The 17,358-nt window shown below is 45.2% G+C and overlaps 1 protein-coding gene across 1 annotated transcript in view; it reads left to right on the top strand.

Moving 5' to 3' along the window:
• Nucleotides 1-15,473, top strand: part of AP3S2 (adaptor related protein complex 3 subunit sigma 2) — a 58,381-nt gene extending 42,908 nt beyond the window's left edge. The window contains exons 5-6 of the mRNA XM_019010768.4: nt 11,318-11,425; nt 13,385-15,473. Coding sequence (XP_018866313.1) covers nt 11,318-11,425; nt 13,385-13,513 — 237 coding nt within the window. The 3' untranslated portion in view covers nt 13,514-15,473. The remainder of the gene's footprint in view (nt 1-11,317; nt 11,426-13,384) is intronic.
• The last annotated feature ends 1,885 nt before the right edge of the window (nt 15,474-17,358 follow it).

Here is a 17,358-nt window from a genome sequence, read left to right as displayed (position 1 = left end):
TAATGTGTTCCATGTTGTTCACTGTAGTTACACCTACATAGACATCCAGCCAACAGTCATTGAGTCTAATTACCATATGTTCATTTTTAGGTAAAAGAGATGCAAGGGAATGAGGATAGTCAGTCCTTTGCTTGTCTTAAAACACCGATAAAACATTGGACTTTGGAATGAAAGTACGAGTAAGAGAGAAAAAGGCATATGTACCAGGTCCTCAATACTACTCATAAAGATATCTTCTTCCTCTTTTCATTTCTTTCTAAAATGTATAATATGGGAACTAGAGTCTGACTCTGGGCCAAGATGACTCAGATGATTTTCTCTTCCCGTCAGTGCTGAGTCACCTCAGAGCATCGTTACCCTTTGGCTCATTAATAGCCACCATGCCCCCAAGTATAGACAAGAAAATGATGCATTTCCCATCTCTCAACAATCTCTTCCCTACTTATTTTCTGAAGCCCTTTCCTAGGAGTTAATGAAACCAGCTATGCCACGAAGGAGTAGAAAAAGCTATCAGCCTGGGAGGCCAAGGCAGGCGGATCACAAGGTCAGGAGATCGAGACCATCCTGGCTAACACGGTGAAACCCTGTCTCTACTAAAAATACAAAAAATTAGCCGGGCGTGGTGGTGGGCGGCTGTAGTCCCAGCTACTCCAGAGGTTGAGGCAGGAGAATGGCATGAACCTGGGAGGCGGAGCCTGCAGTGAGCCAAGATCACGCCACTGCACTCCAGCCTGGGCAACAGAGTGAGACTCCGTATCAAAAAAAAAGAAAAAGCTATCAGCACTCAGCTTTTTATATAGTAGACTAGATGTCTTGTCAGTGATTAACAATTCTTTTTCAAAACTTGAGTGTTGCAGTATTGGCATCCTCATGTTTTAATACAAGCACTGTGACCATGCTCTTTTATATTTGATTAGTGTTTTTGTCTTCTGTGTATAACACAGTTATTTTGAGAAAGACTCCACAGTAGGAGTGTGAGCCTCTGTCTTTTGTAGCACAGCAGGCATTTGCCCTCCAGTGCAAGGGACCTGGAGAGGGATTGATCTAGATTAGAGGTTTCTATGGATTCGATTAAGCTTGGGATGTGGCGTGCATTAACGTGCTGCTAGTGTCTCAAAAGATCTTACTTATCCTCTCTGCCTGTGAAATTTTCGGTTAGATGGAATCCTGCCATCCCAATACAGAACTGCATTTTATTATAGAAACAGTATTGTTCATATTAGGTGTAGTGGCAGGGGTGCTCTCTGGTACCACATTTTGGGTAGCTTTATGGATTTAAGTCTGCTTTCATGAGCTGCTAGCCTTGAAAATCTTACTTATTACCTTTATAGAAAAATGCATTGTAAATTTAAATACTTAAACTTTTGGAACGTGACCAATTTAAGGTTTGGAGACTGTGTTTTTACTAGAGTAAAAGGTAATTTAAATACCTTGCTTATGCCTTCTTGTTTATTATCTTCAGGTACCAGATCAGTCTGTTTTTAAGTGATCTCTGTTGACATGGGATTAGATTCAGAACTTTCTTTGATTTCAGTGAGAAACAACCAGGGATGGAACCCTTGAAGAGCATGGAATCCTCTGTCCTTCCGGAGGGTTGTTGCAACTGACTTGTCCCCACCCCTAGTAGTTCTAGAGCTAGGTTCCTGAGGCACATCTGTATCCTTGAAGAAACACTTTTATTTTTCTTCTTAGATTCAATTCTGATATGAAACTAGCAGACTCATTTTAATCTACTTTTTTTTTTTTTTTTTTTTTTTTGTAACAGGGTCTCGCCCTGTCTCCCAGGCTGGAGTGCAATGGTGCAATCACTGCAGTCTTGACTTCCAGGCTCAAGTGATACTCTTACCTCAGCCTACCGAGTAGCTGGAACTACAGGCTTGTGCCACTATGCCCAGCTAGTTTTTAAACTTTTTTTTTTTTAGAGAGACAGAGGTCTCACTATGTTGCCCAGGCTGGTCGTGAACTCCTGGGCTCGAGCAATCCTCCTTCCTAGGCCTCCCAAAATGCTGGGATTACAGGCATGAGCTGCTATGCCTGGTCTTAATCTACTTTTGTCTGCAGAGGTTAACTTTGTGTTGCAGACAGTAAGTAGGTCCAGTTATAGAAGCAAGTACCTTCAAGGGATGGAGGATGAGGTGATAGCATCCTAGAAAAGAAAAAATGAGGCCAGGTGAGGTGGCTCACACCTATAATCCCAGCACTTTGGGAGGCTGAGGTGGGCGGATCACCTGAGATCAGGAGTTTGAGACCAGCCTGGCCAACATGGTGAGACCCCATTTCTACCAAAAAATACAAAAATTAGCCAGGTGTGCTGGGCGCGGTCGCTCACACCTGTAATCCCAGCACTTTGGGAGGCTGAGGCGGGCGGATCACAAGGTCAGGAGATCGAGACCATCCTGGCTAACACGGTGAAACCCTGTCTCTACTAAAAATACAAAAAATTAGCTGGGTGTGGTGGCACACGCCTGTAGTCCCAGCTACTCGGGAGGCTGAGGCAGGAGAATTGCTTGAACCCAGGAGGCGGATGTTGCAGTGAGCCGAGATCGCACCACTGCACTCCAGCCTGGGCCACAGAGCGAGACTCCGTCTCAAAAAAAAAAGAAAAAAAATTAGCCGGGTGTGGTGGCATGTGGCCTGTAGTCCCAGCTACTGGGGAGGTTAAGGCTGTAGGATCGCTTGAATCTGGGAGGTGGAGGTTGCAATGAGCCAAGATCGTGCCACTGTATTCCATCCTGGGCGACAGAGTGAGACCATGTCTCAAGAAAAAAAAAAATAAAGAGACACAGATGTCCAGAGGTGTTGGGGGAGAGTGGAGAGACTCGATAACAGGTTAAATTGTCTTTAGAGGAATTGACATTTTGACTACAGTACTCATTCCTACTCTTGACTATTTTCAGGGGTTCCAAGATAAAAATTTAAATAGGACAGAGCTAAAAACACCGACTTTCACTCACTAAAATGTCGTCATAAATTTATGTATCTTGATCTTGGAAAACATCAGTATCTATGCCTCATTTTACCTTTTAAGATTTCAGATTTATCACCCGAAGCATTTTCTCTATTGCCTTCCCCTTATATCAAGATATCCTGTTGATTTATTGGGGTTATCCTAATCTTTATGTCAGATGAAACTCATCCTGGTTGTAATTATTTTTAGGTTAAATTACCATTGGATTTGCCAAGTACTGAAAAATCAGTAGCACTTTTGTTTAAACTGTGTTAATAAACACTTCTGAATGAATTTTGCTAGTGTCATTATTTCCCATGCTTGCTGAGTAGAAAGTTGAATTATTATTACTTGATAATTCATATTTGTTCAGTGCACACTGTGTGAAGCTGAGTTTAGGCCTCTCGAAGACTTAGCCTCTTTCTTTCTGTTCCTGTGGTTTCGAATGCCATTTACATGACTCACGTCTCAGATTTTCTTTCCCTACCAGCCTCCGTGTGTTGGTTTGTGACTTTATCTGTCAGTGTTCTCTCAGGTATTTACCTAGATTTCTGCAGGCATCCTCAAGGTCAGCCCATCAGCCAACTTCTGTTATTTAACAGAACCCTTCTTTGTGCCCTGACTGTATCTCCAGTACTTTAGGTACATGAGTGCAGTGTTGATTCTTGACTGCTTGCTCCCACACCCATGCTTGGCAGCCTCCAACTTTCTCAAGTCCCATCTATCTCCAATCAGAGAAATGTTAGCCATCTTTCATGGTCAACTTCATATTCAGTGGACAAGGTCTGAACTGACTAGCAGGACTAACACGGGCAGCTGTTCGCTCATCCATTGCTCACTTACACTTGAGTCATTTTGCTTACCAAAGGTCAGTTGTGATGTTTCCAGATCTCTTTATGCCAGTAAACTGGTACTGTAATTATGTAATTTGATTAAATAATATACAGATTAAATTATGAGGGAGAAAAGAAAATTATTCTGGCTGTGCATGGTGGGTCATGCCTGTAATCCTAGCACTTTGGGAGGCCGGGGTAGGCAGATTGCCTGAGCTCAGGAGTTCAAGACCAGCCTGGGCAACATGGTAAAACCTCGTCTCTACTAAAAATACAGAAAATAAGCTGGGCGTGGTGGCGGGCGCCTGTAGTCCCAGCTACTCAGGAGGCTGAGGCAAGAGAATCGCTTGAACCTGGGAGACAGAGGCTGCAGTGAGCCGAGATCATGCCACTGCACTCCAGCTGGGCAACAGAGTGAGACTGTTTCAAAAAAAAAAGAAAAGAAAATTACTCTGTGAAAAGTAAGAGGAATGCTTTGGAAGGACAAGTTACTTTAAAAAGGAAATGAAGCTGAATTAGGTTTGGGCAAGATAACTAAGGAAGAGTAGAGGTGGAGGGATCTTAAAAATCTAGGATTCTGTACTTACTGTTTCACAGCAGTTTGAGTTCTAACTTTAAGAAACTGGAAATTGTAGATGATGCGTTCTGGGTGAGTTTTTTGCAATAATGGCAAAAAACTCTAATCAGCAGAAGAGATCCGTCTAGGTTGGGCACATTGGCTCACACCTGTAATCCAAATACTTTGGAAGGCTGAGGCGGGAGGATCCCTTGAGCTCAGGAGTTCAAGACCAGCCTGAGCAATATAGCAAGACCTCATCTCTACTTAAAAAAAAAAAAAAAAAAAAAAAAAAAAGCTGGGCATGGTGGCACGTGCCTATAGGCCCAGCTACTCAGGAGACTGAGGCAGGAGGATTGCTGGAGCCCAGGAGTTCAAGGCTGCAGTGAGCTATTATCATGGCACTGCACTCCAGCCTGGGTGACAGAGCAAGACCCTGTCTCTAAAAAAAGAAAGAATGAAAGAAGGAAGGAAGGAAGGAAAGAAAAAGAAAAGGAAAGAAAGAAAGAAAAAAGAAAGAAAGAAAGAGGGTTTTTTGGCCCTAGCCAAAAGTTCAGTGGCTCTCAAAGTTTTGTTATTTATAACAATGATGGTAGGCTTGGACATTCACGGGAAAAGTCACAGTAAAAGTCAGATTAACCATATCTTTATTACTTTAGTTTTAAATGGACTCTCAGTTACTGAGGGTGAGGAAATCAGTGTTCGTATTCTACCTCCCTCCTTTTTCCCCTCTTCTCTTCCTAGTTTTTGCTAGCTGGAGTTTTATACATCATCAAAGCATATAGTATTGACGATCTGTTGTTACCCTAATCCTATTTTAGTCTTAGACCTACAGTTAAGTAGTTTTCAGTGCTCACCGCAAGTTTTTGCCGTAGTTTTGTTTTTGTTTTTGTTTTTGAGACGGAGTTTCACTCTTGTTGCCCAGGCTGGAGTGCAGTGGCACGATCTTGGCTCACTGTAACCTCCTCCTCCTTGGTTCAGGCAATTCTCCTGCCCCAGACTCCCAAGTAGCTGGAATTACAGGCACATGCCACTTCTGCCCAGCTAACTTTTGTTTGTTTCTGAGATAGAGTCTCGCTCCATCACCCAGGCTGGAGTACAATGGCGCGATCTCAGCTCACTGCAGCCTCCACCTCCTGGGTTCAAGCAATTCTGCCTCAGCCTCCTGAGTAGCTGGGATTACAGGTGCATGCCACCACACCTGGCTAATTTTTGTATTTTTAGTAGAGATGGGGTTCCACCATGTTGGCCAGGCTGGTCTTGAACTCCTGACCTCAAATGATCCACCCACCCACCTTGGCCTCCCAAAGTGCTGGGATTACAGGCATGAGCCACGAGGCCTGGCCCTGCCATAGTTTTTCCAGTCACCTGTTAGTTGGCACAAGTGCTTCCTTTTGTAGATTTCTTAAGAAATACTTGGCTGGGTGTAGTGGCTCATGCTTGTAATCCCAGCACTTTGGGAGGCCAAGGTGGACAGATCACCCGAGGTTGGGAGTTTGAGACCAGCCTGACCAACATGGAGAAACCCCATCTCTACGAAAAATACAAAATTAGTCAGGCGTGGTGGCACATGCCTGTAATCCCAGCTACTCAGGAGGCTGAAGCAAGAGAATCGCTTGAACCGGGGAGGCAGAGGTTGTGGTGAGCAGAGATCGCGCCATTGCACTCCAGTCTGGATAACAAGAGTGAAACTCTGTCTCAAAAAAAAAGAAAAAAAGAAATACCTGGGAACAATGGTCCCCATTCTGTTACCCTTGCTGGACAGTTGACTGGGTATAAAGTCCTTGAGTCTTCTGGGCACAGTGGCTTACGCCTGTAATCCCAGCACTTTGGGAGGCCAAGGTGGGCGGATCACAAGGTCAAGAGATGCAGACCATCCTGGCCAACATGGTAAAACCCCGTCTCTACTAAAAATACAAAAATTAGCTGGGCATGGTGGCGCATGCCTATAGTCCCAGCTACTTGGGAGGCTGAGGCAGGAGAATCGCTTGAACCCAGGAGGTGGAGGTTGCACTGAGCCGAGATTGCGCCACTGCACTCCAGCCTGGCAACAGAGCGATGCTCCGTCTCAAAAATAAAAATAAAAATAAATAAAGTCCTTGAGTCACACTTTCTGTCCTTGAGAATTTTGTAGGTGTTGTTCCATTTTCTGTTAGCATTAAATATTAATGTGGAAATTTTCATTATTTTGTTTCTCTTTTAAGTGATTTGATCTTTTTGCCTGGTTGCAGGAACCCAGAAACCTTACCTAAAGGTGTATCTTGGTACTGCCTATTCTGAATTTGTTTTCCCTGGGATACAGTGTGACCCTTCAGTATGTAGACCCCAATCCTCTTATAGTTCAGAAACATCTTAGATTCTATCTTTATGAACATATCTTTACATATTTTTCCCATTCATGTTAAAGTTTTCTTTTATGCAAATATTACATCTCCTTTGCTGTCTTTTGTAACTGTTTCTTCTCTATTTCTTTTAGCCCTTTTTGGTTTCATTTTTTTTTTTTCCATTTCTCTCCTTTTGTTCCTAGTGTGTTTTTAGCAGTTTCTTCTCACTTTGCTTCTTCCAGTTTCACCTTCATTTCTGTAACAGTGTTTTTCCTTTCACTTCTTTCCTCAGTTCTGCCAGTATGCAGCTTGTCTTCCCTTCTCGTCTCCCTACCTCTGCTAAAGTTCTTGTATTTCTGCTTTGAGCTCTCGTTTCATAGAGACAACTATTTTATCAAGTTTTCTTTTTTTCGTTGTGTAAAATATTTTATTACCATTGTATCTAGTCCATGGAGGCCCTTTTCCAGTCTGTGGTCTTAGTCTGCCATTTGGTTTTCCTATTTCTTTCCTAATTTTTTCTCGTTGTATATTTATATAGATCCTGTTTAGATTTTTTGTATACTTATCTTTAAATAGGCAAGTTTTTCAGGGACCAGCTATTTTGCAGGATGTTTGTTGGAGGAGCTACCAAAACTCTGTTCTGGGCTAGCTACAGTTGTTCCCTTGATTTAGGGTTCTGGGTGAGTCCGTTTACCCTTAGTCTCTAGCCAGCCAATCGAGACAGGCAAGGCGTCTCTTAGCATCTCCACAACGCAAAGGATGTCTTCTCTACTACCACAGAGACCACCTCTATGAGGCAAATGTAGCTTGCGTGATTTCTCATTTAGCCTCAACTTCAGGTCCAAGGAAGTTCCTGCCTTCCAAAAACAAGAAATTAATTTGGTACTGGAGTGTGTCCTTTACCCACAGGAAGTACATATTTTTGCAGATCTTTCTGAGATCGCCAGCTCCCCTGTCCTCTCCCTGTAGCATCCTTTCTTCTTTTCCTTCTGTGAAGCAAAGGAGTCCCTGCCTGAGCTCCCTGCTTTTGACAGCTTTTTCACCTGTTTGGGGGTTTGGAATTTTGGATATCCTGTAGTTATAACAAAAATGGAGTTTGCATTTTTATTTCTTCTTTTTGCATTTGGAACATATTTTGAACAGCATTTGAAAATGCTGACTTTATGATGCAGTGTTAAATAAGAAGTTTTAACTGACTTTTTCTGTTAACCAGCCACTAGTCTCCACGACATCATGTGTTAAGCCTTTTACTATACCTTCTCCAGAAAGCCCCCACCACCACACTGTTGTCTATCTTCGAAGTCCCTAAAGCCCAAGGAATATGCTACTTAGATATGTGGAAAGCCTTTCATTCATTTAGCATGCCTACTCTGAGCATTGTTCTAGGCCTTGGAGATAAAGCATGGAAGAATTAATACAAGATCTTGACACACCAAAGACAAGTCTTAAATGATTTCATGTGGACTAGGGGTCAGGGATGAATAGAATGGAAGACACAGTTTGGGATTCTGAGGAAGTATGATATAAAGGGTAGAACATGAGCTCTGGAATCAACACCATTCTGCTACTAATATACATGACATTGGGATCATTTTATTGCCTTTTCCTCATACATAAAATGTATCAATTTCTTCGTATATAAAGTGAAGGCAGGCCAGGCGTGGTAGCTCACGCCTGTAATCTCAGCACTTTGGGAGGCCAAGGCAGGGGGATCATCTGAGGTCAGGAGTTCCAGACCAGCCTGGTCAACATGAGGAAACCCCGACTCTACTAAAAATATAAAAATTAGCTGGGCATGGTGGCGGGTGCCTGTAATCCCAGCTACTCAGGAGGCTGAGTTGGGAGAATCGCTTGAACCCAGGAGGCGGAGATTGCAGTGAGCCAAGTTCACACCACTGTACTCCAGCCTGGGTGACAGAGCGAGACTCGGCCTCAAATAATGATAGTAATAATAATAATAAAGTGAAGGTTATACTACCTACCTTAGATGAATGTTGTAAAATTAAGGTAAGTTACATAAAATACTTGGTTCATAATAGATACTCAACAAGTACTACTTTCTACCCACACAGGGATTGGCTAAATAAAAGGAATAAATACTGAAAGTGCAGGTATAGAGGACTATTTCTCTCCTTTTTTGTTAAATTGTGGTAAAATATGTAACATAAAGTTTCCTGTCTTCACCATTTTTAAGCTTACAGTTCTGTGGCATTAAGTATATCCACATTGTTGTGCAGTCGCCACCACCATCCATCTCCAGAGCTCTTCATCTTGCAAAACAGCACCTCTGTACACATTAAACAACAGCCACCACTGCCCTCTTCCCCCTGCCTCATGGCAGCCCCCATTCCAGTTTCTGTCTCTGAATTTGACTACTCTGGGTACCTCACAGGAGTGGAATGACACAGTCCTTCCTCATTCTTTTGTGTGTAGGTTGTTTCACTTATAGTATCTTCAAGGTTCATCCGTGTTACATTGTGTCTCAGAATTCCCTTCCCTGTTACAGCATCTCAATTCAGATGGAAAAAAAAAAAAGAATTCTTTTCCTTTTTAAGGCTGAATAATATTCTGTTGTATTTCTGTGGCACATTTTGTTGATCCAGTCGTCTGTTCGTGGACACTTTGGCTGCTCCCACCTTTTGGCTGTTGTGAATAACACTGCTATGAGCACGGGTGTACACATTCTCTTCAAGTCTTTACTTTCAGTTCTTTTGAGTGTATACCCAAAAGTGGAATTGCTGGGCCATATGGTAATTCTGTTTTTAATCTTTTTGAGGAACCACCATACTGTTTTCAGAGGCCTATTTCTTGATGGGGAAGTATAAACAGTGGAATTCCCCCAGGGAATAATTTTAAAACCAGTCTTGTTTAACATTTTGTAAATTATCTAAATATGAGACTTTTACCATTAAATCTTCATTTGCATATAGCTAATGAATAATTCATATTGTATAAAATGTAAGAACACCTCGTGAGAGTGTGTGTGTGTGTGTAGACAGAACAGTGGTTAATAAAGCTCAATGTAGGCACACACGCAAGGGAATACATTTGATTTATTATACTCTGTCCTCAAGATCAGAAGTTCCCTGCGCTTACTGAGGGCAAAATACAGGGAGCCAATGCCAGAGAACTTCAGATGTCAGAAGTGCACAGTGCCCAGATATGCAGACACATCTTTCTTATTGACTCTGCATTGCTGACAGAGTAAACTGGTGGTTGACTCTAGACTCTGGACCAGTGGTTCTCAGCTGGGGTGAGTTTGCCCCCTGGAACACATATGACAATTCTGGAGACATTTTTGATTGTCAAGCTGGAGGAGTAGAGACCAGGGATGCTAGAGAACAGGCCACAGTGACAGGACAGCCCCACAGCAGAGGATTATCTGGCCCCAGATGTCACTAGTACCCAGGCTGAGAAGCCCTGCTCCAGACCCAAATTACCTTCTCAGCCTTGTCTTAGCCTCTCTCTTGCATAAATAAAGTTGCCATCCCAGCCAGACCCAGGAGTTCCCCATACCTGCCCATACACCAGCTGAATTGCTCCTTCCAACATCTTCTACCTGAAATTCTTTCTCCTACCTCTCTAATGTCAGAGCCCAGCTTCCATCCTCCCACTGTCTCTGTGAAGCTCTCTGATCTCTCTAGCCACTGTACCCTTTCTTCTCTGACTTCCCCAGGACTATCCCAGTCATTTGGCACTTAGTTAACAATAGAAGGTTGTACTTGCTGTCTTCCCAACTTGACCGAAAGCACCTTGAGGGCCATTTGATGTGATTTGGTTTGAAATATGGAGTACCATTCCTTATGAACCACAGTGGGCATCTCTGCTTTGACCCACCCAGGGCTTTCTGTGACAGCTTTCCTACCACGAAGGGGTACAGTAGTTGAGTCACCTCCGTCCCATCACAGCAGTTAGGTACACTGAGATTCAGGTTTGTTTAGATGACTGCTAGCTAGATGGAACCTAAGCCCAAATGTGAGCCTTATGCTTAGAAAGCTGTTTATGCTGAATCTGCTTTCTAATCTAAGCAGTAAGAAATGAGGTGAGGAGAGGTGCAAAGGTATTGGGCTCTATCTTGCTCTGATCACGTCTCTTCAGTGGAGCACAGGCTGGAGGATCTGCCTTATAGAAGGTGGAAGACATTCATTTCAGTTGCTTGGACAGGGATTATTCTGTCATAGCTGGACCTACTTAATGACAGTCAGTGTTGATGATGGTAATATTAATAATGAAAGCCACCATTCCTTACTTAGAACCCAGTGTGTCCTGGGCACCAGGCTAGGTGCTTTACACACATTTATCTCATCCAGTCCTCACTGCAATCCTGGAAGGAAGCTGAAGCACTTTAAAGGTAATTTGCCCAGGGCCACCCAGCTAGCAAGTAGCAGAGCCAGAATTTAAACAAGAGCTGTCAGACTTTGAAGCCTGTGCTCATAGCTACCACCTCGCTGCTGAGGGGAGAGATTCGTGTTGCCATGTGCCAAAACCTGGGAGAGACCCCTCGTTGTGTCACTGGGCAAGGGGGTTTGAGTGTCTGAGTTATGAGTCAGGACAGGTCATATCTGACCACTCTGCTGCTGCAGGAAAAGGAAACCTCGTGGGTTACACTCTGACCACCACAGAGTATTCTGACTCCTGATTTTTGCTTCCCCTTTAGGTGCACTACATCCTCCAGGAGGTGGTGATGGGTGGGATGGTGTTGGAAACAAACATGAATGAAATCGTGGCTCAGATTGAAGCTCAAAACAGGCTGGAGAAATCCGAGGTGAGTAAGCAGCTGTGCTCTAGCCCTGGCTGGGTAGAGAAAACCTGGGCAGAGGCAGGAGTGTGTACATGTGTTGGTTTGTGTTGCTGTGAAACCTCGGGAAATGATACTCATCTTCTTTCTTCCTTGAGTCCATTGAAACTCATGGATTTGAAGGTCAGCCAGCCCTGAAAATTAAACAGGTAACAAGTTTGAAATCTCAGATTTTCAGGGTAGAAGAGCAAATAGAAAAGCCAGATGGCAGAGGAAGGCAAACAGCTTCTGGCTTGGGGGTTATGGCCCATGTTTGTGGTTTGTAATTCCTCCTTTGAAAGCCACTCTTTCCCTGGAGGGACCCAGAACCCTCTTCCCTAGTCCAGTGTGGTTTCCTAGTTTGTGTGCTCTAAGAGTCTGATCTCCCAGAAGCCATTTCTCGTGGTGTCTTTCAGACCTCAGAGTTGCCAATTTCTTTATTTCCAGTTAGCTTTATAAAAAACTACAGTAGAGTTTGGGCTAGGCTTGAAAATAACATACCCCAGTCCACCCCCACATGGTGCTGGGCTTGATAGAGATGTTCACATAAATTCTGTCCTATCCCTCTGAGGTCTCGCCGTCCCCTTCCTCAGCCTTACCAGAGCACAGAGGTTACAGACGTATACTTTCACATGCAGAAATAGCAGAACAAATTACCTCTTTAATTATCTGAGTGTCTTAAAGAGCTTCTTTGCCTTGTATACGGAACTTGATCTTGCGAAACCAGGAATTCTTTCTGTGAGGACTGGCAGTCCTGCGGAAGAAGCTTTTCCAGACCACAGCTATTGTGGCAGCTATAGTTCTTTTAGAAATGTAGGCTGGGAAGATTCCAGGAATAGTAAGTGAGTCAGAGGCAAGGGGGTTGGGAATGAGAAGAAACGGAGACTTGCTGGGTGAGGGCAGAATCAGAGTTGGTATCCGGAAAGAAGGCAATAGGGGAAAAATGATTGTGAGAGAGTTTTCATCCACTTTTGCCATTCTCTCCACATGGGGGTGAGCCTGCCAGGTGGGGGTTCACTGTAGATGTGCATACTCTGCGTTTTGTCACCAGCCCTTCTTTATCTGTGATACCCCCAACTTCTCCCAGCTTGTTGCCACATGACACTTCCAAAGCCAGCTCTTTTCATCTCACATTATTAGTTGGCAAGCAGTTGCCCTAGAGCTGTGACTGTCCTTTTCCTTTTAAGAACTTCCCTGTGACTTTGCACGTTTCAATAAGAGTCTTTAGTCTCTGAGGAAAAGGTTTTGTTTTGTTTTGTAACCAGAAAAGTGCCCCTGACAAATCACCTTAGATTATTTCAGCATTTATTGGGTACCCACCATGTGCCAGGCACTGTGAGATGCTGGGGCTGTGAAACTGTATAGGCCACACACCGCCTCTGAGGAGCTGGTAGTCTAGTGGGACTGCAGGCTTTGGATCCCTGTGCCAAACCCCATCTAACCTCAAGATTGTTTTGTTGGCTACTTGTGAGGAATAAGGGGGGAAAGCTAAAACTTCAGTTGTGTGTGCTCAGTTTGGAATTTTTCTAGGCATCCCTCACCTGTTATTTTGTTTGTTTGTTTGTTTGTTTGAGACAGAGTCTCACTCTGTTGCCCAGGTTGGAGTGCAGTGGCGTGATCTCAGCTCACCGCAACCTCCACCTCCCGGATTCAAGCGATTTTCCTGCCTCAGCCTCCCTAGTAGCTGGGACTACAGGGGCCCACCACCACTCCTGGCCAATTTTTGTATTTTTGGTAGAGATGGGGTTTCACCATGTTGGCCAGGCCTATCTCGAACTCCTGACCTCAGGTGATCCACCCACCTTGGCCTCCCAAAGTGCTGGGATTACAGGCGTGAGCCACCGCACCCATCCTGCTTGTTTTTGTTTTTGCTTTTTTTTTTTTTTTTTAGCATTAAGCAGATAACAGTGAGAATTTGTTTCATACTCACTTCTCATTTCTTCTCAGGGTGGCCTTTCAGCAGCCCCTGCGCGGGCTGTGTCTGCTGTGAAAAACATCAACCTGCCAGAGATTCCTCGGAACATCAACATTGGCGATCTCAACATCAAAGTTCCCAACCTGTCCCAGTTTGTCTGAGGATCAAGTATTGGGCTGAAATAGAGTCCTTAAGACAAGCAGAGACAAGCAAGGCAAGCACGTCTGGAAACAGAACCCATTTTGAGCCTTAGAAGAGTCAAGCCTCAGGACCCGGAACCTTTGTGTCTGGGGAAGACTGTTTGGCATGGAATAGGGAAGGGATTCCTATTGACACTGCTCGGGTGCACCCAGTTCTCACATGTGCAGTCATGCCGTTCTCTGATGCATACGGCCACTGCAGATGTGAGGGGCCCTGCCTTCCTCAGCAGGGAGTCAGCATGCCCAAGTCATTCGCACCTTTACCTCTCACATGGATGCTCCCAAGGGTTAGGGACTGCATTGAGCAGGCCCACCTGCTTCCCAGAACCTCCTCACTAGGGCTGAGCACCTTCTCTGACTAGAGTCTTCATGCTTAGCACCACAGACTTCTGAGGTCCTGTGCCCTTTACTTGCTGGTGAGGTGTCATAGGTAGAAAAGGGCTGGCTCTTCAGATCTGGGGGTGTGGTGAGTGGCAAGTAAGGGCAGAATTTTAGGAGAACCAGAGTCACCTGCTGGCTCTACTGAGATTGTTACACCCAGAATCCTTTTGTGTTTTTTTGTGGGTTTTTTTTTTTTGAGATGGAGTCTTGCTCTGTCACCCAGGCTGGAGTGCAGTGGTGCAATCTCGGCTCACTGCAACCTCTGCTTCCCGGGTTCAAGCATTTCTCCTGTTTCAGCCTCCCCAGTAGCTGGGATTACAGGCACCCACCACCATGCCCAGCTAATTGTTGTATGTTTAGTAGAGACAGGGTTTCACCATGTTGGCCAGGCTGGGCTCGAACTCCTGGACCTCAAGTGATCCACCCGCCTTGGCCTCCCAAAGTGCTGGCATTACAGGTGTGAGCCACCGTGCCCGGCCACCAGAATCCTTTGGTATAGCCAAGCCTTTTGGTTACCGCCTCATGAAGAATATGCTTCCTGCACTGTCCTAGTCCCAGTTGTGTTCTCACAGGTGTTATGTGCAGGACACAATCCAAATCATAAACCTGGCTCATGCCCAACACATTTCTGCTAATAGGGAGAGGGACCCACCATACACCCACACATGCCAGAGGTCCCTCCTCACAGAGGAAAGGGCCTGTGTCTGTAGAAGGTTAAAGCTGACAACATGTGAAACATCCCAGAATTATGACTCTTCCCAAGTTTAAAATACATTCTCCTCATGACAGCAGAGGGTTTGTTGCTGTGTTGTGAATGATGAGCTGCCTCCATAGGGAACCCACTGCCATCTGGGCCAGCTTCTGGAGCATGAGAACCTGAGCCAGGGTCACCCCTGTGGGGCCTGGACATGACGCACGCTGGCTGCGACTAGGAGCAGGGCTGCCTCTTCTCCCTCCCCAAGCTCTGCTTGTGGGCACGCTCTGTTCCCTCAGGTGCCATTCTCCCAGATCTTAGGTGCCCATAAATGTTCTTTCTGTGGTGGAGTAGGGCCTCCCGCTTCCATACTGTCGCATAGGCTAGATCTCAGGTGTGGTGTTGAGCCACCTTAAGATGAGGGCTGCTTCGCGGTAAAGTTTCCAGGCTGGGCCCCTCTTGGGCCTTCTGGCTGGGGACCCTCAGCCTCCTGATGCTGTTGCAGGGCAGGTCTGAGAGGGTGCCCAGCAGCACCCGGTGTCAGGGCCACCTTGTTTTCCATTTTTGAACAGCGTTCCCTGTGGTTTGTGCCCACTGCTCCATACAGCCTCTGATCCTCACTCTTGAAAGCTCCATGATAAGCACAGAGATGGGCAGTGTGGGTCACAAGGTGGGCCGCTTCCTGTGGAAGAGGGAAGTGTAGGTGAATAGATGTCAAAACCCCTGATGTCATTCTTTTGAGGGGTTGGATTTTCTTTTTTCTGGCAGACATTTCAGTACATTCACATTTCTCTCACATTTGCTGAATGTGAGATCAGAATAAAGGAGATCGGTGTTTATTTCGTACCTTCTGTAAGTTGGCATGAGCAAGATCATTCAACAGTCCTTACAACAGGCATTCTTATCCCCATTTTGCAGATGACGAAAGTAGACCCAGCTCCAGTAACCTTCCCTTAGATTACACAGGGCTGAGATCTAAGACTGCTCACTTGACTTCACTGTCCTTTTCTTTCCTCGCTGCTGAAGATGGCTTCTCCCAATGTTATCATCTTCTTTTTTATAGATAAGGAAACTGAGCCTCAGAGAGTCTGACTTCTCACAAACCGTGGTCTAAATAGGCTTGATTTTCTAAGGTGGCCAGTGATCATGTCATAGAGTATAAGAGCCAAAGAGTCGTCTGTGTCCCTCCATTTAACTGATGTTGAAGCCGAAGCCCAAGGTGGTAAATGTTATGTTGAGGGTCACAAATCCAGAGCCACATCCCTCTTCTTGAGTTCGTTTGTTACGTGGTTTAATGCATTACTGCAGGACAGCCCTTATGCTAGATTTCCTGGGATAGCCTAGATTTTGAATGTTTTGCCTGCCAGAAACCAATGGTTTTAAAAAATCATTGAGTGGTCCTACAGATTCAAAGCAGGCATCCAAACATCCCTCACACGGCCTCTTACAGTGACATAAAACTGAAGCCCACTTTTTTATTTGGAAAACTCAATCCCTTTGGACAAGCCACAGTAATTTTTCATTAACTACTTGAGGTTGCCTGCAAATTCAGCTAGCTTTCCAGCCTGCTATCAGCAAAGCCGTAAACATCTTTTTTAAAAATAGGTTAAGGATGGCCAGGTGTGGTGGCCCACGCCTGTAATCCCAGCACTTTGGGAGGCTGAGGCGGGCAGAACACGAGGTCAGGAGATCGAGACCATCCTAGCCAACACAGTGAAAACCCGTCTCTACTAAAAATACAAAAAATTGGCCAGCCGTGGTAGAGGACACCTGTAGTCCCAGCTACTCAGGAGGCTGAGGCAGGAGAATGGCGTGAACCCGGGAGGCGGAGCTTGCAGTGAGCCGAGATCGCACCACTACACTCCAGCCTGGGCGACACAGCAAGACTCCGTCTCAAAAAAAAAAAAATAGGTTAAGGTTGTATAGAATACTAGGCTTTCCTTTTTTTGTGAGATGGGGGTCTCACACTGTGGCTCAGGCTGGAGTGCAGTGGTGTGATCATGGCTCACTGCAGCCTCGAAGCCCCGGGGTCAAGTGATCCTCTCACCTCAGCCTCCTAAGTAGCTGGAACCACAGGCACGCAACCACCACTCCTGGCTAGTTTTATTTTTTTAGTAGAATAAGGTCTATGTTGCACAGGCTGGTCTCTAACTCCTTACCTCAAGCCATCCTCCCACCTTGGCCTCCCAAACATGTTGGGATTACAGGTGTGAGCCACTGGACCTGGCCAAATACTGGGTTTTCAGTGCTCACTGCCACTAATAAAAATCTGAAATTCTTTCATTATGCAATTTCTAAGTGCCTGGTGAGGGCCAAGCTCAGTTCTAGGCTCTGAAGATTAAGAGAGAAACAAGGCTCTGTCTGCTCCTGTTGTCTCTGTGAGCATCTTTGACAGAGTGCTCAGACTGTTGGGATATAGTGCATCGGACTGGCAGCCTGAATTTGTGGAGACCGCAGTCAGTAACTTTGTGATATATGGAATATTTAGAGGACAGTAACCCATTTCCCTACGCCCTACCTGATCACATCATGCCCTGCTGGGCCATACCCCAAACAGCCCACCTTCCTCTAGGCCTGGCCATGGCCTGTGCCTGCCACATTGAGGATTAAGTTAAGATATCTTGAGCCCTCTCAAATCCCTGTTTATTCAGGCCTCTGCCACATATAGAGCCAGCCTTCTGTCCCCACCACTTCCACTACCATGGAGCCCACTTAGTAAAACCCTCTCTGG

The sequence above is a fragment of the Gorilla gorilla genome, chromosome 16, assembly GCF_029281585.2.
Source record: "Gorilla gorilla gorilla isolate KB3781 chromosome 16, NHGRI_mGorGor1-v2.1_pri, whole genome shotgun sequence".
NCBI lineage: Eukaryota > Metazoa > Chordata > Mammalia > Primates > Hominidae > Gorilla > Gorilla gorilla.
Note: the sequence above shows the minus strand (reverse complement) of the source record. Positions and strands in the feature narration are given on the sequence as shown.